Consider the following 23,803-nt stretch of genomic DNA (forward strand, 5'->3'; position numbering starts at 1 on the left):
ATCCCCTTATCCCACACATCCCCCCTTCATCATCCCCTTGTCATCATCCCACACATCCCCTTATCCCACACATCCCCCCTTCATCATCCCCTTGTCATCATCCCACACATCCCCCCTTCATCATCCCCTTGTCATCATCCCACACATCCCCTTATCATCCCACACATCCCCCCTTCATCATCCCCTTGTAATCATCCCACACCCCCCCCTTCATCATCCCCACCCCCCTTCATCATCCCCACACCCCCCCCCCCTTCATCATCCTCTTCTCATCATTCGCCCTCAGTGGTCTTCAACCTGCGGACCTCCAGAGGTTTCAAAACTACAACTCCCAGCAAGCCCGGGCAGCCATCGGCTGTCCGGGCTTGCTGGGAGTTGTAGTTTTGAAACCTCCGGAGGTCCGCAGGTTGAAGACCACTGCGGCCTTCAACATGCGGACCTCCAGAGGTTTCAAAACTACAACTCCCAGCAAGCCCGGGCAGCCATCGGCTGTCCGGGCTTGCTGGGAGTTGTAGTTTTGAAACCTCCGGAGGTCCGCAGGTTGAAGACCACTGCGGCCTTCAACATCATCCAGCCCCCTCTCACCCCCTTTAGTTCTGAGTACTCACCTCCGCTCGGCGCTGGTCCGGTCCTGCAGGGCTGTCCGGTAAGGAGGTGGTCCGGTGAGGAGGTGGTCCGGGCTGCTATCTTCACCGGGGGCGCCTCTTCTCCGCGCTTCCGGCCCGGAATAGAGCCGTTGCCTTGACAACGACGTATCTGCGTCGTTGTCAAGGCAACGTGACTATTCTGAGGCCGGGCCCGAAGAGCTTAGAAGAGGCCTCCCCGGTGAAGATAGCAGCCCGGACCACCTCCTCACCGGACCACCTCCTTACCGGACAGCCCTGCAGGACCGGACCAGCGCCGAGCGGAGGTGAGTACTCAGAACTAAAGGGGGTGAGAGGGGGCTGGATGATGTTGAAGGCCGCAGTGGTCTTCAACCTGCGGACCTCCGGAGGTTTCAAAACTACAACTCCCAGCAAGCCCGGACAGCCGATGGCTGCCCTGGCTTGCTGGGAGTTGTAGTTTTGAAACCTCTGGAAGTCCGCAGGTTGAAGACCACTGCGGGTGGGGGAGTTCACTCGAGTATAAGCCGAGGGGGGTGTTTTCAGCACGAAAAATCGTGCTGAAAAACTCGGCTTATACTCGAGTATATACGGTAATATTTAACAGGCTGTGGCTTTCCTCAACACCAGGACAGGACTCCCAGTCAAGTTATCATGTCAGAGACAGCCAGGATTCTGTCTTGGGCAGAGACCCAAGTTCCAGCTTTGTCTGCAGTATACATCCCTGGGGTCAACAATTTGTCTGCAGTATACATCCCTGGGGTCAACAATTGGGGTCAAACTTCTTCAGCCGAGAAAGCTTGATCGGAGAAAGTGGGCATTCCCTTAAGAAGAGTTTGACCAGGTCTGCGCCCATGGGGGTCCCCAGAGATGCACCTGACTCAACCAAAGGACCACTTGTTTCATATTTCACTCTTGGGATCCTGTATTTTTCATGGTTAACACATTGGTGGCCCTTTGGGGTCACTTCAGCCTGCTCTATGTGTTTCAGCTCCTTCCTGAGTCCTCAAGAAGATCAAAGCAGAGGGCCTTCCGATAATCCAGGTGGCTCCGGTCTGGCCCCATCAAGCATGGTACACTGGCTTAATTCATCTTCTGGTAGACACCCCATGGTGTCTCCTCCCTTCAAAGATGATCTTCTCTCTCAAGGATCTGTCTTGCACCAGAATTTAGGGTGCTACATTTAATGATGTGGCTGTTGAAACCATGCTGAGAGATCAGGGCTTCTTCAAGTTATTCAAACTATGCTGAAAGTTTCCAATCCTTCCTCTTCCTGTCTTTATCACTGGGCCATGGATGTCTTTTTTTACCTGGTACAAGTACAGGTGCATTCATCCTCTTTCTTCACTTTACCATTTCCAGGATCCTGACCTTTCTCTACAGTGGCATTGATCTTGGCCTGGCCTTCAGCTCTCTTAAGAGGCAGGTCTCAGCGTTGCCCATTCTTTTTTTTTTTTTTATCACCCTCTAGCTTCCAACAAGGATGTCTCTATCTTTCTTTAAGGGATGGCACATGCTGTGCTTCTTTACAGGGTCCCTGTCACTTATTTAGACTTTAATCTAGTTCTCATTGCACTCCTGTCCTCCCCTTTGAGGCTCTTTGCAAGATCCCACTGCTTTTGTTGACCTGGCAAGTGGTTTTCCCTTTAGCTCTCACTTCTCTCACCTCTTCTTTCTGCTGAGCGGAAGGGGCTGGCAGCCTCCATGGCTACTATTGCCCTGTGAATTCAGCTAGCCATTGGTGAGGCTTATTGCTGTTTGCCCAACAGGTGCTCAAGGTGGCCATTTGGTCCTCTCTTCACATGTTCACTAAGTTTAATAGACTGCACACCTTGCATCTGCCAGGCCGCGGTGGTCTAACTGTCCTTTGCTTTTATTGCTATATATTTTCTTGCACCCCTGGGGACTGCTTTGGGATATCCCATTGTGCCTGTGATCCACATTGACACAAGCGAGAAAACACTTATGAAATTTATTTCTAGAAGAGAAAAGGATTTTGTGAGTACTTATCGTAAAATCCTTTACTCATCAAGTTTGTTGGGGAGACACAGTTCTCACCCATGTTTTCTTGGTTTTCGGTTTGCCACACACGGTCATTGGTTAGTCTCTGGACTGTGTTTGGTTCTCCTGTTTTTTGTTTTTCTCCGTGTTCTTGTGTCCTTTTGCTTTTTGTACTACTTGTGTACAGACTGGCTTAGCTTACTGTCTGCAGGAGGGGTATAGACTGTTGGGAAGAGCTAGCACTTTTTTTTCTAGTGCTTAGTGTGGTCTTCTAGTGGCCCCTAGGGCCTATGTTCCCAATAAACTTGTTCACAACAGGATTTTGCGCTGTGTACTCACAAAATCAGTTTTTCTTCTAGGAGTAAAGTTTAGCATTTCATTACTAAATTCAATCTATTGATTATCTGTCTGTACAAGAATTAACACTTATGAAAGCACAATGGAGGATAAGGAAAGTGATGAATGTCGGCTTGGCATTTATGGCTGACCTATTGGCACATATCATTTACAATGCAGTTAGAGACTTGCACAATGCAGCATTTATTTTCACCAGGAATCATGGCACTTGACTTGTTGGCTGTATTCACATGTTACGTTTTATTTGCGGTACTGCCGCATTATTATATCTGTTTATATATAGGATAGCTGGATGGCAGTTCAGGTGGTCTCCATTAAAGCTTTCTTAGCGGTTGTCTCCCAGATATTATAGAGTCCAGGGAGGCAGATTTATCACCTTTTGTACTGACATAGGCAGAACCAATATATTGCTGTACAGCTAGGGTCAGGACAAAGGACAGGATGCACAAAACAGCTGTTGTCCTTAATGTGTTTGTATCCACCGCACTGCCATTTAAAAATGGTGGAGTAAAGAAGATTTTTATGATCTGGTGAGTGGCACCACTACTTTTAATTTTTCGCATGATGCTTAGGTAATGCTAGGCAGTTGTACCATTAAAGGGGTTATCCAGCAAAAAACTTTTTTTTTTATATATCAACTGGCTCCAGAAAGTTAAACAGATTTGTAAATTACTTCTATTAAAAAGATATTAATCCTTTCAGTACTTAGGAGCTGCTGAAGTTGAGTTGTTCTTTTCTTTCTAAGTGCTCTCTGATGACACATGTCTCGGGAACTGTCCAGAGTAGAAGCAAATCCCCATAGCAAACCTCTTCCACTCTGCAGTTCCCGAGACAAGCAGAGATGTCAGCAGAGAGCACTGTTGCCAGACAGAAAAGAACAACTCAACTTCAGCAGCTGATAAGTATTGGAAGGATTAAGATTTTATTAATAGAAGTAATCAGGGCCAGACTGGGGATAAAAACCAGCCCTGGAAAAGTTGCATACCAGCCCCATAGTGCGTAATTTTTCAAGCTCATGGCATATCGTAATTATATACTTGTTCATAAAAGGGGAACCTTGGTTGAGAAACAATGAGATGGAGGTTTGTAGGCACTCTCTTATTGATTCGTAACCAGGGTGCCTCCAGCTGTGGCAAAACTATAACTCCCAGTATGCCCACATTGTGTAGTATGGGCTAGCCAGTTCAGAGGACACAGCACAGACATTGGTATACAGTGACATAATACGGTGCGGGGCGGGGGCAGGAGGTCCGGGAACTAATCAGTAGCAGTTTCTATGACAGGTGACCAGCCCCAGCAGCCCTTTCTCTTAAAGTGGCAGAGGATCAGCAGGGGCTGGTCGGGCGCAGCGCTGAGGCTCGCCGCCTGCAGGCAGGACGGATCTGGAACTGCTGTGTTAAACTTTAATCCCGGCAGTCAGCCAGAGAGTGGGGTGCAACTTGCGCTAGTCAGGGCCCTGAGCGAGGCCCCCCACTTATGCGAGGACTGAGGCGGTGTCCTATATGGCCTTATGCTAGAGCCACCTCTGCTGTCAGCTGGCCAGCCTGCTGCAATCAGCACAGGAAGCCTCATTGCTTCCGGCACGGCCAGCCTTGCGGCCGGCCGTGCGACAACCACTGTCAGGGGCCGGACCAAGAAGTCTTCTTTCACTTGGTGCGGCCAGCCGTTCGGCAGTCAAGGTGACCGGCCCGCCGGTAGGCCAGTCCGGCCCTGGATGTAATTTACAGATCTGTTTAACTTTCTGCAGCCAGTTTTTCCTGGAATACCCCTTTGAAAGCTTTTGCCAAGTCAATGAGACATAGACCCAGATTTATCAAACTGTGTGAGAGAAAAAAATGGTGATTTTCCCACAACAACCAATCACAGCTCAGCTTTCACTTTACCTCAGCTCATTAACTGAGCTGTGTTTGGTTGTTGTGGGAAAATCACTACATTTTTTCTCACACAGTTTGATAAATCTGGGCCATAGAGTCAAAAGTTTTGTTCGGTGTGAGTCTGGGTGCTGCGACCCCCAATGATCTCTAAAACAAACTGGAAGAAGTGCACAGTTGAGGATTGTTTCTCTTCTTGCTGCCCATAGGCGGAGATTTATCAAAACCTGTCCAAAAGGAAAGTTGACCAGTTGCCCATAGCAACCAAATAGCTCGCTTCTTTCATTTTTAACAAGGCCTCTGCAAAATGAAAGAAGCGATCTGATTGGATGCTATGGGCAACTGGGCAACTTTTCCTTTTGATAAATCTACCCCATAGACTTTTCATAGAGAGAGCACAGGAAGAAATAGTGATCACTTATAGCGATCGGTGGGGCCACTTATCCATTATTTTGACAAGTCTCTTTGACATGTCAAAAGTTTTTCTTTTTTCTTTTTAAATAAGGCTTCTTTCACACTGCCATTAGGACATGGCAGTGTGATGGCCGTTGGGGGAGCCGGGGATATTGCTTGCGCCTTCTTTTTCTCCCACTATTCCCATCAAAAAATGCTATTCCCGTCGGGATCCATTGTTGCCCGTTGTGTCCCGTCACGAAAACTGCCGTTAAAGTCACAAAAAAAAAGAAAAAAAAAGAGAGGCTTTAACGGCCATTCTTGATGGGGAGAAATGGCAGTGTGAAAGGGGCCTAGCAGAAACATTTTACGAGTCTGAGAAAACAGAGAGACCAGCCCTGTGTAAGCTGTAATGGAAAATATTTTACCACCCAACTTTCTTAGAAACAAACAGATACATCTTTTCACCCAGCTTCTGTTGCACTAGTTTCTGTATGTAGTGAAATAGGACAAAATTGGCATTGTGTAACCAGGCAAGTTTGCCTTTCAGTGGTCTAGGGATGTTGTGTGGCCATTTATTTGAGGACTGTAACAATAGTCATGTTGGTGGCCATTTAACAGATATATCTAAGAAACAACTAAATATCCTGACAGAAGAGCAAACGCAAGGTCTTATGTCCTTAGTGTTGTTTATTATCCTCCTCGGTTGTAATTTTCAGGAAGGATCAGCATCTTCTCTCTCCGGTGAACTGCTGGTATCTGGTCCTATCCCAGACCCGGCGTGAAAGTAAAGACCACGCCACGCTGAATGACATCTTCCTAAACAATGTCATTGTCAGGCTGTCACACATCAGCGAGGATGTCATCAGACTCTTCAAAAAGGTGAGGAGGAGTGGGATGAGACGCTTTAATTTCCTGAGGAATGTCTGCCAACTGTGGTGTCTATGAGAAGACTCCCACCACACAGGGTTTTCACACGGTGCTCACTGTTTCATTTGTCGGGAAAGCTCCTAGTGCAGTGTTTCCCAACCAAGGTGCCTCCAGCTGTTGCAAAACTACAACTCGCAGCATGCCCAGACAGCCTTCGGCTGTCTGGGCATGCTGGGAGTTGTAGTTTTGCAACAGCTGGAGGCACTCTGGTTGGGAAACACTGTCCTAGTGTATAAATTTAAGATGTCCATTACCTGACAGAGCACAACAAAGAGCTTGCTGGATGGAATAACACAGACTTCTCTGTTCCATAGCAGGATATTGTTAAAAAAAAATCTATACTTAGTTTTTTGTACATGGGATCCTGTGTATGATAAATAGCACTCAGTGGTGTAGAAATACATATATTGAGGAGTTCCCTGATATATACCTCCGATTGACTGAAGACATAGTGGGAAGTTAGCCCTACTGGGATGAGGCTTGAGATCCGTACAGTGAGGATCTCAGGTTGATGTCTACTGTGAAGCCTGAGGCTGTAGTGCTTTTGCAGTATCTACCGGGGGTATACATAGAGGAACTCCCTGATGCGTACCTCCGATGGATAGTTGACTGCCCTATTATAAAGAACATATACTATGCATTAGGGATCGACCGATTATCGGTTTGGCCGATATTATCGTCCGGTATTCACGATTTTTGACATTAACGGTATCGGCAATTACCTTGCCGATAATGCCCCGTCCCCCCGGCCCGAGACCACCTCCGCCGCCCCGGCCCGAGACCACCGCCGCCCCATTGCATCCCCCATCCCCGGTTTTATAATTACCTGTTCCCGGGGCCTGGGGTCCGCGCTACTTCTGGTTCCTGCGGCGTCCTGCGCTATGACGAGTGACGTCCTTAACGTGACGTCACCGTCAGTGCGCACAGTGACAGCTCAGGACGCCACTGGAGCCAGAAGTAATGCGGACCCCTGGCTCCGGGAACAGGTCATTATAAAACCGGGGATAGGGGAGGCAATGGGGCAGCGGTGGTGGTTGGACTAGGGAGGACCCTAGGAAAGGCAGGGGGAGAGTAGCGGGTAGCGGCGGCAGTCTCTGGCCCCGCAAAAGCCGCTGCAGTTCATTGATTTAAAGAACCCGCTTTAGATCATTGATCTGCAGCAGGGCGAGGGGGGGGGGGGGTGAAATAGCCGATAACTTATACCGGAATATTGGTATAAGTTATCGGCTGTCGGCCTCAAAATTCACATATTATCGTTATCGGCCCTAAAAAATCGATATCGGTCGATCCCTACTATGCATTTTATTTTTTGCTCTGTCCTGATCTATAGAAAAGTGCAAATGTCAGTGCTATTCCATCCAGCAATTAAATGGAATCCCAGGCCAAAGTCACACCGCTTTGGCCTCTGTTGGTATGATGGAGGACTATAGAGGGTTATATTTTGCTGGATATATGAAGCATTTTCTGATACATTTGGCACATATACACCACAAAACATCTCCACAGTTATGTATTAATAATACTTATTTGTCATATTATGAAAAGTTCTGAAAATTTTTAAGACTTTTTGTTGTAAGTCCTTGCCATTTTCCAGATCTCTACTTGTTGTCACTGAATAAAAACATTCATAAGCTGGAAACCTGTAAAGATCTAAGATATGCCACAGGTGAGGGTTTGTTACAGTTGTATTAAGTCTGTATAAGGCTGCGTTAACACGGCTGTCTAGACCCGTCCCGTTCTCCTCCCATCAAAAATAAAAACAGACTTAAAGAAAAAACCAAAAAAAAAAAAAAAAACACAATAACGGATGTCTCCATTTCTATCAGTTATTGTTCAGTTAATAAACCAAAAAAAAAATGTTTTTTTTTGTTCTGAGCATGCTCAAAAGTAAAAACGGATCAAAAAACGAATTGAAAAAAACAGATGACATTAAAGGCTCATCCGTTTTCTTCAATGTTAATGTTAAATTTACTGTATCTGTTTTTTTCTTCCATTTGTTTAACGGAAGAAAATATACTGCATGTGCTGTTTTTTCTGCCATCAAAAAAAACGGAAATGAGCACAGACGGGTACAAACAGATGTAAACGGATTGTAAAAAAAATCCCATTGACATGAATGGGACAGCCTGCAGGAACGGAACCGACACGGAGATAAAAAAACGGGGACAGACGGCCGTGTGAACACACCCTAATTCTGTGTGAGCCTAAAAACATCAGCAGCACAGATCTTATTTCCTGATAGTTTGTTACATTTTACCAGCACTGACATATTGTATCAGTTTGGATACTATTCTAAAGAATGTTTAAATTCATTGACAAACAAACAGATATTGTGCTTTGAAATACAATGCTTTTTATTGGCTTGCAGCAACTAAACGTCTCTATGAACGCACTTCCTGTTCTGTGCTGTGTGGATTATTATAAAGCTATTACTTGGGTCCAGACCACCATTACCAACATGGAAGTGGATATACAGTGGTCCCTCAAGTTACAATATTAATTGGTTCTGGGACGACCATTGCATGTTGAAACCATTGTATGTTGAGACCAGAACTCTATGGAAACCTGGTAATTGGTTCTAAAGGCACCAAAATGTCATCCAAAAATAGGAAAAAGGGAGAATTAAAGAAAAATAAGTAGATAACTAATATAGACAAAGCAAATCCTTACACATAAAAGTAATAAAGATCTGGTGGGAGCTGTAATCACTGTTTATGTCAGTGTTTCCCAAGCAGGGAGAACGCCAGCTGTTGCAAAACTACAACTTCCAATATGCCCGGACAGCCGAAGGCTGTCCGGGCATGCTGGGAGTTGTAGTTTTGCAACAGCTGGGGGCACCCTGCTTGGGAAACACTGGTCTATGTAGAGGACAGGAGCTTCTTCAGGGTCCTGTACAGTACACAAAATGTCCTAAAAAAAAGTAATGGAGTCGCCTTCACCTGGTGTCCAAAGGAGCAGGTAACCCTGGAACAGGTAAAGTGTACAGAACATGTAATAACTCCCTGTACTGTAGGGGGCGCTACCAGACATCAGTCAGTGCATACGCTTCAGTAATACAGAGGTTTTACCAGTGAATGCCCATTTTGCTTGGTCGGTTCTTCCAGGTATTGACATGTTTCACAGATCTGGATTGTCCGTACATTGTATGTTGAGTCTGGTTGAAACCATTGTATGTTGAGGCCATTGTAAGTTGAGGGATCACTGTATGTGCTAACATTGATGTGGACATAGATGTTGTTTCATCAATCCAGAGTGTTCTAAAACAAAGCTATACAAGGTCACAGCACAACGTCTAGTGCACTTAACAACTGAATTTCTCTGTATCGTTATAAAAAATATTAATGTTTTGCAGAGTAAAGATATTGGTCTGCAAATGCATGAGGAGCTGGCAAAGGTCACAAATGAGCTGTATACGGTGAGTATCCAGGAAGAATATTGGTCTCGGGGTATTGTTTCTTCTCACCGGGATCACCAACTGGCATAAGGAATCTTATAGGTAGTGCTTTCTGACAAAAGGTCTGTTAGTTTTCCTTTCAACCAAAAAAGAGCTATCTTAAGTGCTTCCTTTCAGAGGTAGCTTCCCTAAAAGTCAGCATCCTTACAGTAATCCAGTTTAGAAGGGTTGTGTGCTGTTATCCCTTAACTACCAGCATATAAAATAACAATTCGGACTTCCCTACCGTTGCTTCCTCGATGCCCCGGTATAGCCGCTCCAATCCTCTTGTGCTGTCTTCTTCCTGGTACCATGTGATGCATTGAGCCCCCCGCACCAGGAAAAAGACCAGTGTTGGTGGTCAGTGCATCACACTGCCACTTAGCTGATCACTGGCCCAGGCGGGACATCACTGCGGCCAGCAACTGGCTGAGGCACAGTGTGACATGTTGACCACAGGGAACCAGGAAGAAGATGGCACTGGAGGACTGGAGTGGCGGCAGGTGAGGCTGGTTTGTTGTCTTATATGCTGGCAGCCCAGGTATAAGAGCACATAAGCTTTTTTAAACTGGACTACTCCTTTAAATCATTTTAGGCTAACCAGAATCTCCTCCAAATGTTCATCCATAATCGTAAAGTCATCTATCTGGGGTTCTTGCCCCTCATTCTTACAAAGTAGGTGCTGGATGGGTGAGAAGCTTTTTATATAGCTCTGGGGAATATTGACATATTTATGTTTTTGTGTAGTATTATTCAGTGCTTGAGGGATCTTTCCTATACCCATGTGAAGTATTGTAAAGTATCGATGCTTGAATGTCTTGCAGGTGATGAAGACGTATCACATGTACCATGCAGAAAGTATTAATGCTGAGAGCAAACTGAAGGACGCTGAGAAACAGGAGGAAAAACAGTTCAGCAAATCTGCAGAGCTCGGGCCCAATGCCCTGCGCCACGAAGACAGACAGCAGAGACGCAGCTCTGCCAAAAAGATTGAAAAGATGAAGGAGAAGGTGGGGGATGGTGTATACTGCAGTAGATTACTACGGGCACAGGGGCAACAGACTGGAGGAGTTATGGTGCAGTGAAGATTAGATATATTTATCACAGTCATGTGTTAAAGAGATGAAGTGATTTCACCATTTATTACTGAGGCTGTTTACATACTATACCTGTAAAGGGCTCATCCAGTTCTGTCTACAAACGACTAAACCAGTGTAAAATGACAAGTTCTGAGGCTTTTCAAAAAACTATGGAAGGAGGGGGAGTTGTGTTGCAACATGGGGAATTCATCATATATGCCATGTACACTCCACTTTTTCTAGCTTGCACTTTTGAGGTTGCATCTAAAACCCCAGTGCTTTAAGCCAATCCCTTTCTCGCCGTGATGGTGCACAGTTTGTTGGCACAAACTGAGCAGGAAATTCTAGAATATTAGCAATAGCAAATCTGGGCCAAAATATTTTAAAAATTAGCAGAACATTTTATTTATTTTATTACAATGTTTAAGCTCTATATACATTACTTTTACACACTACTACCACCAAACTTCCTCTTGTGGGCAGCTGGGTGACAGGTTAAAGGTAATTGGGAGCGTTTTGTGTCAGTTTTTTATTCAGCCTAAGCCTGAAATTGATCTAGAAGGAAGAAGAAGCCGAAGTGTATGTTCACACGGTGGAATGTCCGTGCGAATTTCTGCCATAATATTCCGCATGGACATTCTGCTGCAGCAGAATCACATTAATTTCCGCGTCAGATTCTGGCATCCACAAAAAGAATAGAATTGTCTATCCTTTTTGCTGTTTTTGCTCTTAAATGCATTGCCTTCTATAAGACGTCACATTTCCGAGATGTCCTATCGCCCTCCAGTAGTTTTAATTGTGCAGTATGTCCTCCTGTGTTTTCCGGGTAAACATTCCGCACATTTTACGCTGAGTGAACATGGCCTAAGTCCTTCCATTATATCAGCGTTTTCCAAACAGTGTGTCTCCATCTGTTGCAAACTTTCAACTCCCAGCATGCCCCCAGAGGCTGTCCGGGCATGCTGGGCATTGTAGTTTTGCAAAAGTTGGAGACACACTGTTTGGAAAATACTGGTTTATTCCTTATTATTTCTAATGAATCCCCTTCTGGCTCTGGTTCACAAAACTGAATGAAAAATTGATGCAAAGCGCTGAATGTGAAACCCTCCGCATATCGCGCTGTAAAAACAGAGAAATTCCTTTAATCATCTGTAAATGGGATCAGTAAACTGTAAAATGTTCTGGATTATGAGATAGTCAAATGTTCTACAATTGGAGGAATTGTCTAATTGGTTTTCTCTGCTCTATCTTATGGTCTTGAGGGATTGCAGATTATCTTGGCTTTGTGATTTACATGATAGCAGGAAATGCCAGAGCACTGGACATAAAAATGCCTATAGGGCAGGCAACATATCAGCCAAAATTTTTTTGGGTGTTTTCTGTCTGACTGCTGGGACCCCCTGCGATCTCTTACCTGGCGCCCAGGCTCTCTCATAGGAGCATGTGCTACAAACAGTACGCGCTTTATTCACTTTTATGGGAGTGCCGGAGATGCCGAGTGCAGCACTCAGGTGTCTTTAGCGCCCCCCATAGGAACCAGGATGCCAGGCAGGAGATCGCAGTATTTTACTTTATTTCATAGTTTACAACAGTGTTTGATTATAGGTAACAGGTATATGTAGCCAGCTCACCTTAGCGCCAGGCCAGTGCATGGAATGGTGTGGATACACCCGTAAATACCAGCAGAAGGCAGGAGATTGCAGTATTTTACTTTATTTCATAGAATACTACAGTATTTGATAATATATATTAATTGTCATGTTCCTTATTTCCCTTATAAAACGTTGTGTTTTTACGATTTTAGAGACAAGCAAAATACTCTGAGAACAAACTGAAATGCACCAAGGCCAGAAATGAATACTTGCTTAATCTGGCAGCCACTAATGGATGTATCAGCAAGTACTACATCCACGACGTGTCTGACCTTATCGATGTGAGTGCTCCTTAGTTCTTGTTGCTGTATACAGCCATGCTTTATATTGTATATTTAAAATAGATTCCAGATATTGTGTACATAATGTTAAGTCAATGTATCCTGAAGAGTTCTGCAGCTTTTTAGTAGGTGATTGGGGGGTTTATCATTGCTCTTGCATCTTTATTTTGACACATATTTTGCACAATTTTTTCATGATTTTTTAATTTGTACCTTGCTTGCCAGGTGCCTCTGCTGCAATATCTTCCTGCTTCTTGTCGAGGACACATCAGACTGCCGCTCAGCTAAATGCGGGCCGCAACAACGTCTCGCCTCGGCCACTGAGTGGCAGTGTGACATATTGGGTCCTTATTGGGCACCAAGAAGAAGATCGGGGACAGGGTCCTATATGTCACAGTGACACTCAGCCTTAGCCAAGTGCCGGTCTGACACGTTGAGCACAAAAAGAAAGAGGAGATCGCAGCAGAGGCATTGGAAGCAAAATACTGAAGGCACTGGGGAGCGACGGGAGGTAGGTCCAGTTTTTTTGTTTTAATGTTGGCAGCTGGGCAGGATTCTAAAAAAAAGTTAAACACCAGATAACCCTTTTAATATATCTGATGACAGGGTTTGTATCCAGTCTAGGCTATATTTTATAAGATGAATAGCTTGAATACCAGCTTCTGAAAAATGTATACAAAATCTTCCACTATGAGTAAGACTAGGTTAGGACTGGCTTGGAGCCTTTTGGTGCAGCTAGAATATTTCCATTCTCTGAGATTTTGAGAATGATGAATAATTGAAGCACTTTGTATATTACCAAGTTGCAGTACTTTTTATTAGACATTACATTTGCTGCATTTGTGTTCTGCAATGAGAAAGGTTTTTGTAAATTTTTTCCTCTTGGTTACTGGCAAGAGATGGGGGGGGGGGGGGGGGGGGTGGGGGAGGTGCAGCAGATGGCTTCATTTCCGAGCTCTCAGCTGCCTGATGATGATGGCAGACCTCCCCTCTTCTCCAATTACCTCCAGTGTGTGACAATGTAACGCTGGGATGGCTGTCAGCACAGGCCGGAGCTCAGGTGTTTAGCCGAGTCTCCTGGGACATACTTAGGTTATATATGTGCCCATACCTTGGGCTGTCAGACGTGACTGCTTGATTTAGATTCATTTCAGCAGGCGTACACAGATGTGAACTTGCCTTTGTCATTTTTCTAGTGTGTGCACTGAAGGCAATTCAGCTGTGCCAGCTATCAATAATTTTTACGGACAATTGGAGTTGTATAAGATCTATAGATGTGATCATTCCTACATTACATGACAAAGACATTCTAAGAAATACTTTATTTACCTGATTGTCATATACTAAATATCACTCATCGGGTCTCAGGATGGAAAACATATTTCATATTATCACTATTTCACTGCTGCTCTTGAACAAGAATATAACTGATATAATACTACCTCTACGTACAAGAATTTAACTACTATAATACTGCCTCCTATGTATAACAATATAACTACTGTAATACTTCCCTATATGTACAAGAATATAACTACTATAATACTGTCCCCTATGTACAAGAATATAACTAATCCTGCCTCCTATGTATAGCAATATAGCTACTGTAATACTTCTCTATATGTACAAGAATATAACTACTATAATACTGCCCCCTATGTACAAGAATATAACTACTATAATACTGCCTCCTATGTACAAGAATATAACTACTATAATACTGCATCCTATGTACAAGAATATAACTACTATAATACTGCCTCCTATATACAAGAATATAACTACTATAATACTGCCCCCTATGTACAAGAATATAACTACTATAATACTGCCCCCTATGTACAAGAATATAACTACTATAATCCTGCCTCCTATATACAAGAATATAACTACTATAATATTGCCTCCTATGTACAAGAATATAACTACAATACTGCCTCCTATATACAAGAATATAACTTCTATAATATTGCCTCTATGTACAAAAATATAACTTCTATAATACTGCTCCTATGTACAAGAATATAACTACTATAATACTGCCTCCTATGTACAAGAATATAACTACTATAATACTGCCTCCTATATACAAGAATATAACTACTATAATATTGCCTCCTATGTACAAGAATATAACTTCTATAATACTGCCTATTATGTACAAAAATATAACTACTTTAATAATGTCCCTAGCGTTCTTTTTTTGCCCAAAAGAAATGCTGGCAAAAAACCTAGCCTAATACAGCCTCTATGTCAAAGACTATAACTATTATAATACTAAAATAAAACAGAATATGGGTGGCTACACCTTAAAAAATGATGCTAAGTTCAAACCGAGGTGCTGAGTTGCACTATACCCAAAGTGCCGAACAGAAAGTAAATAACAATAATAATGGAAATCAGATCTCAAGGAATGAACTAGTAATAATAATGGAAATCAAAGTAAATACACACCATAATATCAGTTCATTCCTTGAGGTCAGATTTCCATTATTATTGCTATTATAATACTATATATACAAGAGTATAGCGGTACATTGCAGCATAGAAGTAGCTGCCACATCAATTTTTATGTTTTTTTTGTTTTATAGTGCTGTGACCTGGGATTTCATGCTAGTCTTGCCCGCACTTTCCGCACATACCTGTCTGCTGAGTATAACCTGGAGACCTCCCGCCATGAAGGTCTGGACATCATTGAGAATGCAGTGGATAATCTGGACGCTCGCAGTGACAAGCATAAAGTCATGGACTTGTGCAACCAAGTTTTCTGTCCTCCCCTCAAATTTGACTTCCAGCCTCACATGGGAGATGAAGTATGTTGCCATGATGCTCTCCTTTAGGGCACGCTCCCACCTGGCGTATATGCAGCGTATTTCACGCTGCGCAAAATCTGCAACAGCAGCGGGAAATACGCTGCGTATCCCTTGCTCACCATTCACACAAGGCTTACCGGCGGCAGCCCTATGTGTGCAGTGAGTTTTGGAGGCGGAGCCACACGTCACGGTCACGCCGGCACACGGCTCCGCCTCCAAAACTCACTGCACACATAGGGCTGCCGCCGGAAAACCCTGCGTGAATGGTGAGCGAGGGATACGCAGCATATTTCCCACTGAAATACGCTGCGTATACACCAAGTGGGCACGTGCCCTGATTCTGTAAGGTAGGGATGACCGCTGGTATGAGCAATCACTAACTTTTGAAACACTTTGTGGTGCTGTTTTGCAGGTGTGCCAGGTGAGTGCTCAGCAACCTGTACAGGTAGAGCTCCTTGTGCGTTACCATCAGCTACAATCCCGCCTGATGACGCTGAAGATTGAAAATGAGGAGGTAACTTCAATACACTATGTGATTTATTTCACAATACCATATTTTATATTACACAGTGCCCATTGAAATCAATGGACTGTCCATGTAATGCACAGATTTTAGAGTCCCCCATATCCTACATCAGTGTTTCCCAACCAGGGTGCCTCCAGCTGTTGCAAAACTACAACTCCCAGCATGCCCGGACAGCCGAAGGCTGTCCGGGCATGCTGGGAGTCGTAGTTTTACAACAGCTGGAGGCACCCTGGTTGGGAAACACTGTCCTACATAATGCAGTTATGTAATGTTTTCCAAGCTGAATTCAATATGACAGAATGGAATTCTGTGTCCTGGAATACTTCTATGTTGAAAAATGTTCTTTTTGTTTTACACAATTATTGTATTCAGTGCCAAAAAATGTCATAGTATGTTAAAGAACATTATTTTGCATAACACAATGTTTTCTGCATTGCAAAACTTGATTCTGTGATTTAAAAAAAATGTAATTCTGTGTACATGCTTTGAATAACAGCAATTGTAGCTTTGACTTTCCATTTTTAATACAGGGCATATCTAGATTGTCAGCCCTCGCAGCGAAGCTTACTTATACAGCAGGCAGCCAGTGTATTCTAAGTCCACTTTTATGTTCTTACTTATGTAGAAGAAAAGCCCTCCTTCTCCAGTTTTCATGTTAATAGAGTTGGCAGATGAGGTGATTAAACATTGTTGTGCCCCAGGGCATCCACTATCAATCCCATTCTCCTTTCTGTCACAACTACACGCTTTGTTCTGCATAGGAAATTACTGTAAGTCCTTGAGTTGTCCTCATCTGTCAAGTTGATAATAATTCTATTCAGTCATGTCTTAGCTATATATTTTTTGTGGAAGAAAGATGGGTGACTGCAAATATGGCTTCACATAGGGGTTGTACCCTGCTTTCCCAGAGTCTGTCCTCGACACCAAATGTTTCATGTGTTAGGCATGCACGGATATAAGCACAATTTCAATGCAGGACTCTTGAAAAGCTGAATGACAACCAAGGTGGCCACCACTGAAGGGCCAACTGGGATTGTCACTCTACTTTTCTTAGTTTTCGAACCCCATAATTTTGCTAAGATACATAATACTACAGAATATGGATACTAAATTTATGGGGATAGAACTTTGATCCAGGGATTTATTCTGATTGCCATATTTGTTCACATAGCGGAATTTCTGAGCGGAATTCCGCAGAGATATTCCGCTTGGAAACTCTGCATTCTTCAAAATTATACATGTCTTTAAAGGAGTACTCCGGCGCTAAGACATCTTATCCCCTACCTATCACGGACCCCCGTGATCTTACACGCAGCACCCCGTTATAATCAGTCCCCGGAGCATGTTCGCTCCGGGTCTGATTACTGGCGATCACGCGGGTCGGAGCATTGTGACGTCATGGCCCGCCCCGTGTGACGTCACCCTCCACCCCCTCAATGCATAGGCTTGCATTGAGGGGGCGGAGCGTGACATCACACGGGGGCGGGGCCGTGACGTCACAATGCTCAGGCCCCCGTGATCGCCAGTAATCAGACCCGGAGTGAACATGCTCCGGGGACTGATTATAACGGGGTGCCTTGTGCAAGATCACGGGGGTCCGCAGCCGTGGGACCCCCGCGATCAGGCATCTTATCCACTATCCTTTGGATAGGGGATAAGATGTCTTAGCGCCGGAGTACCCCTTTAAATATTGCTGAATTCCATTCAGAGCCCCATTAAAGTTAATAGGACTCTGAATTTGAGTGGAATCTAAGCATAATTCCACTCGAATCAAGCTCACATTCCGCAAAACTCTGCTTTTCTGAGTGGAATTTGAACGGGATAGCAGAAATTCCGCTGTGTAAACATAGGCTTTGAACATTTTTTTTCTTGGCATCAGCCTCATGAGGGTGTTTTGCTTTCCTCTCGACCAACACAGTAGGGATATAGATTGAACTTGATGAATTTGTCTTTTGTTTTTTTAACCTTATGAACTATGTAACTATGTATCCACTGCTTTAATACTACTGTAGAACTAGGCAGAAATACCATGTAGTACTAGACAGGTTGTTATCCAACTTTCCTAGACTAAGAAATAGAATTGGTAAGAATAAACAGCTTTTACCAAAATTATCCCTTTGCTTCCCTTGAGTTATGGGAGCAGAGAATGTGTCACTGCAGACATTTTGTCATTCAGGATAGAAGAATTGTAAAAATAGAAGCCATATTGGATGTCATCTAGTTTTCTCCGAAATAACACTTTATTTTTGATAGCAGAAACCTATTATTGTTTCCCCACAACTAGGCCAGTGATACAGCTGCCTGACTGCCCCTCCCCAGCCTCCATAGACAAGAACCATTATAGTCCGATAGCTGTCTAATGTCTGTGGCCACCTGAATTATTTACGAGATAGTATTGGCTTTTTATAGTAATCCATTAGGTAGTGTGCGCTGTACCTGACCTTATCTGATCCCATCTTTGTAATTGTGTCTGCCAAATAGGTGAGAAAGACCCTGGATGCCACCATGCAAACTTTGCAGGACATGTTGACAGTTGAGGATTTCGATGTATCTGATGCCTTCCAGCATAGCCGCTCCACTGAGTCCATCAAATCTGCTGCCTCTGAGACTTATATGAGCAAACTGAACATCTCCAAAAGAAGAGCCAACCAGCAGGAGACTGAGAGCTTCTATTTCTCAGTAAGAACCCCTTGTTTACCAGGCTGAATGCTGTCATCGTCAGTGCTGTAGTATGGCACAATGTAGTAGGACAATTATAATCCCCAGAAAATTATATAGTTGCTGCAATGAGACCGAATTCAATTTGTCCAGACATAATGCTGAGCAACATTCTAGTTATAGTTCCCAGATCCTGCGCCTGCCAAATATCATTTATCTCAGAAATAGTATCCAGCAGTATAATAGAGGAGTGTAATGTAATATATTCCCAGATGTGATTCACCCAGAATATTCTGATTTAGGTCATAAATTCTCCAGGAAAGATGTCACAAGGTGTAAAGGGCAGTTTCATACAAAGTACATTTTAATATAACTTCTCCAGTAGCCATTATACAAGAATGTAACCGCTATAATACAAGTGTGTAATAACTATAATACTGCCTCTATGTACAAGAATATAACTACTATAATACTGCCTCTATGTACAAGAATATAACTACTATAATACTGCCTCCTATGTACAAGAATATAACTACTATAATACTGCCTCCTATGTACAAGAATATAACTACTATAATACTGCTCCTATGTACAAGAATATAACTACTATAATACTGCCTCTATGTACAAATATATATCTACTATAATACTGCCTCCTATGTACACGAATATAACTACTATAATACTGCCTCTATGTACAAGAATATAACTACTATAATACTGCCTCTATGTACAAATATATATCTACTAAAAGGCTGGATTCACATAAAGTATTTTGATAACACTTTAATGGAAAGATTTAGATTTTTTTTCTGTGTCTTAGATCAACACCTGGTTTTAGGTAAAAAGAACAACTAACATTCTGACTAAAATACTGTGTGTGTGTGTGTAAACCCAGCCCAATACTGTCTTTATTGAACAACTATAATACTGCCCTCTATGTATAAAAATATAACTACTATAATACTGCCACATGTGTACAATAATATACTGTAACTACTATAATACTGCCCCCTATGCAAAAGAATAGAACTACTATAAAACTACCCTCTATGTAATAGCATATGACTACTATAATAATGCCTCCTATGTAAATGTATATAACTGCTATAATACTGCCCTCTATAGTATGTACAAGAATATAACTACTATAATACTGCCTCCTATGTACAAGAATATAACTACTATAATACTGCTCCTATGTACAAGAATATAACTACTATAATACTGCCTCCGATGTACAAGAATATCATTACTATAATACTACCTCCTACAGTATGTACACGGATATAATCAGTATATTACTGTTCCCTATAAGCAAGACAATAACTGCTATAATACTGCCCTCTATAGTATGTACAAGAATATTACTACTGTAATACTGCCTCTATGTACAAGAATAGAAATACTTTAAGGCTGGAATTCCATTTTTTTGGGGGGGGGGGAGAACGCCAAGAAAAACGCCAATTCTGCCGCATGGCGTTTTTTTTTACCAAAAAACGCTGCGGCCAGATGTTAGCTGTAAATCAATGAAAAAACACAATTCTTTTTCCACTTTGCGTTTTTCAGTTTGGCATTTTTTAAATCCTTTTGCCATTTTTTCACTCTTTTTCAGCTCCTTGGTGGTTTTGCAAAATCGCAGCATGTTGAGCCTATGGCGTTTTTCTCCCATAGAAGTCTATGGGAGTAAAAAAATCGCCAAGAAAAACGCCATGTGGGTTTTAACTTTGGCGTTTTTGTAGGTGGTTTTTATTCTTTTTTGTACTTTAGTGATCCAAAAAATTGATGGAGATACCTTTTTTAATAAAATTTTGTAGGGTACCATAATTTAAAGATGCAGCCGGACGCTCTTATATGGTCCCTTGCACTGCCGTATATATACACCTATTCATATTTCCCGCAGAGAGCTGTGATTGGCCACAATATTCCAGTCAATCACAGCTCTCTGTGGGAAATAGGAATATGTGTATATATACATCAGTGCAGGGGACCATAGAAGAGCGTCCGGCCGCATCTATACATTATACAGGAGGATCACAGCGGGTGTCAGGAGTGACATTCGCTGTGATCTTTCCTTAACTGCAGGTACTACTGCTCCCAACATGGAGCACACTCTGCTCCATGCTGGGAGCTGTAGTACCTGCATTAATAGACAGATCGCAGAGAGTGTAACTTCTGACACCTGTTGCGATCTGTCTATTAATGCAGGTACTACAGCTCCCAGCATGTGATCGTCCTATCTATTGCAGAGATGGAGCTGCACTATACTCCGGCCAGTAACATGAATAGAACATCACTCATTCATATTTCCCTCAGAGAGCTGTGATTGGCTGCCACCATCCGGCCAATCCCCACTCTGGGCGGAAAATATGAATGAATGATGTTCTATTCACATCACTGGCCGGAGTACAGAGCAGAGATGCGAGCACTGTATAAAGCCGCTCCACATCTTTGCTATATTATGGACGATCGCATCGGGTGTCAGGAGTGACACCCGAGGCGATATGTCTATTAGTACAGGTACTACTTCTCCCATCATGGAACAGTCTGTCCCATGCTGGGAGTAGTAGTACTACCTAAAAAAAAAGTAAAAATAGAGAAAAAAAAGTGAAACACACTTTAAAAAAAATGATTTTAAGTACATTTTTCCCATTCCTACTGCATCCTTTTTTCCCTTTTTTATTTTTTTTTGGTACCCAACTAATTTTGAAAAAAAAAAATAATGCCAAAGGGGCCAAAAATGCAATTTCCACTCAAATGCAAAAACGCCAGAAAAAACATCAGACGCAGGAAATGGCACTGGCTCTTTTTCTGGCTTTTTCATTTGGAATCCTAGCCTAATACTACCCTCTATGTAATAGAATATGACTACTATAATACTGCCTCCTATGTAAATGTATATAACTGCTATAATACTGCCCTTTATAGTATGCACAAGAATATAACTACTATAATACTGCCTCCTATGTACAAGAATATAATTACTATAATACTACCCATTATGTACAAGAATATAACTACTATAATACTGCCTCCTATGTACAAGAATATAATTACTATAATACTGCCCTCTCCAGTATGTACACGGATATAATATATCGGTATATTACTGTTCCCTATAGGCAAGACAATAACTGCTATAATACTGCCCTCTATGGTATGTACAAGAATATAAATACTAGAATACTGCCTATGGAGAGAATTGTGCTACTTTCAGTTCCAGCTGATATCTTTTGTATTCATCTGCATTTATTTTCCTCCATCTTTCAGAAATTTAAGGAGTATTTAAATGGAAGCAATCTCATCACCAAGCTGCAAGCCAAGCATGATCTCCTGAAACAAGCCCTGGGAGAAGGTAGGGGAGGCTGGGGTCCGAAGGAGGTGACCGCTGTGATCTCCCATAGATATGACTGTACTGACAATGTCACTACATCCTACATCCCAGTAATATATGTTTTTGTCTGTTTTAGGAGAGAGAGCTAACTATGGAACCACAAGGTGAGCACTAAATGTATTTGGCATTGAACAGGATAGATGGCAGCGGCTGCATGATTTATCATAGACAGGGCAAGGAGCAGTCTGATCTTATGACATTGAAGTCTAGTTATTGTGCAAAGAAATGTACAGCAACTTTCTTATAGACTTTGGTGGGAATTTGTTTGCACATTTCCCTTATGCTATTCATTCCCATCAAATGCTCCAAATTTATCATTTTGTCTTGAAGGTTTTTATTTTATTTTATCTGATAAGTACCGTATTTGATTGTGAGGATCCGACCACTGGAATCCTCCCGATCTTTGGAACTGGACTCTGGGCTCTCAGTGAGATGGCACGTGCTCCCCAGAAACAGATACTTATCCCCTCTCCTGTGGATAGACTATAAGATTTTTTTCACCAGACAACCCCTTTAAGATAAATTTTGGGCATTTTATAAATCACTCTTTGCCTTGTTGATTTCTATGTTACCCATCTGTTGGAGTGAAATTGCGCAAATATTTAGCAACTTTTTAATGTAAAAACCTTACATCTGGGGAGCAAGACATAAAAGTGTCCAAAAATTGTAAAAAGCCATAAAAATATGCCATGAGATGGCCATGAGAAAATGGTGCTAGCTACATTAAAACATAGGTGTAAAAGCAGTGATGGGTGCTGGGCAGAGACAGTTAGGCCAGGTTCACACTGCGGAATCTCCAGGCAGAAAATTTCCAACAGAAGATTCCGCGTGCGGCCAGCGCCAACTGAATCAGTCGACTGCAATGTGTTCCGCCAGTATTTCCGCCTGAAGAATGAGCCACGCCATTCTTCAGGCGGAAATTTCCAAGCGGAAAACCATTCACTACACTATACATTTTAGTAAGCGGAATGTCTCCCGGCAATTTCAAAGCAGAATTGCAGGCAGAAATTCCATAGTGTGAACCTAGCCTTAGATTACAGCAGGATGTTACGTCCCAGAAAAAGAATGGGATACTCTACAAAAGTGACTATTTGTGGAAATGATAGAAACCAGTAAATCGCGAGAGTCTTCTTCCAGCGGAGGGAGGTGAATAAGGTTTTCAGAATATCGATGGACCCCTTTATAAGTCAGAAGGGCCCTTCAACAAGCCAGAACAGATGTGTGAACAGAGCCAAATGTTTCTGTATTTTCTCTTCCTACTTTGAATTTTAAGACAAGTAAAATGTTGGTTCTACATATCGGTAGTGATCAGTCGTATCTCAATATCCTGTAAAATGCTTTGCTCTTATTTACCCCCCCCCCCCCCCCCCCTCATCTTTAGGTGTGGCTAGACATTAGGGAAATATGAATACCCACATGGCGTTTTTTAGTTTTTTTTTTTGCTTAGAGCATCCGCTTATGCATTTCCCCCCCAATACATCAATAGAAATCCTTGTTACATGAGAAAACCACAGGGGAAAAAATATAGAGAAAAGCATATACTAGAACACACAATTTTTGGAAACAACGTCACAAAAACTGCTTCATGGAGAAGAAAAGAGGAAGGGGCAGTTGTTTGTGCAGTTTTTTTTAGGTAAAAAAAAGCCAAATGATATTTGTGTCTGTTTGGAACCTTAGTCTCTCTTTATTTTGTTTTGAAAAAACCTTGCCTTGTAGCTTGAGGTTTCCTCCTATCCCATTTTGTTGTAACCCTGTCTCCCATTTTGTTATAGCCTTTTTTGTTGTAGCCATGGTTTTTATACAATTCTCCACA

General features: G+C 42.6%; 1 protein-coding gene across 2 annotated transcripts in view; it reads left to right on the forward strand.

The window, feature by feature from the left end:
* Positions 1-23,803, forward strand: part of SRGAP3 (SLIT-ROBO Rho GTPase activating protein 3) — a 131,801-nt gene that overhangs the window by 85,695 nt on the left and 22,303 nt on the right. For both annotated transcript variants that reach the window (XM_056524985.1, XM_056524986.1), the window contains exons 3-11: positions 5,944-6,106; positions 9,507-9,569; positions 10,412-10,597; positions 12,471-12,599; positions 15,191-15,412; positions 15,825-15,926; positions 18,420-18,617; positions 21,867-21,951; positions 22,067-22,094. In XM_056524985.1, the coding sequence (XP_056380960.1) occupies positions 5,944-6,106; positions 9,507-9,569; positions 10,412-10,597; positions 12,471-12,599; positions 15,191-15,412; positions 15,825-15,926; positions 18,420-18,617; positions 21,867-21,951; positions 22,067-22,094 (1,176 nt within the window). The remainder of the gene's footprint in view (positions 1-5,943; positions 6,107-9,506; positions 9,570-10,411; positions 10,598-12,470; positions 12,600-15,190; positions 15,413-15,824; positions 15,927-18,419; positions 18,618-21,866; positions 21,952-22,066; positions 22,095-23,803) is intronic.

The sequence above is a fragment of the Hyla sarda genome, chromosome 6 (genome assembly GCF_029499605.1).
Source record: "Hyla sarda isolate aHylSar1 chromosome 6, aHylSar1.hap1, whole genome shotgun sequence".
Classification (NCBI taxonomy): domain Eukaryota; kingdom Metazoa; phylum Chordata; class Amphibia; order Anura; family Hylidae; genus Hyla; species Hyla sarda.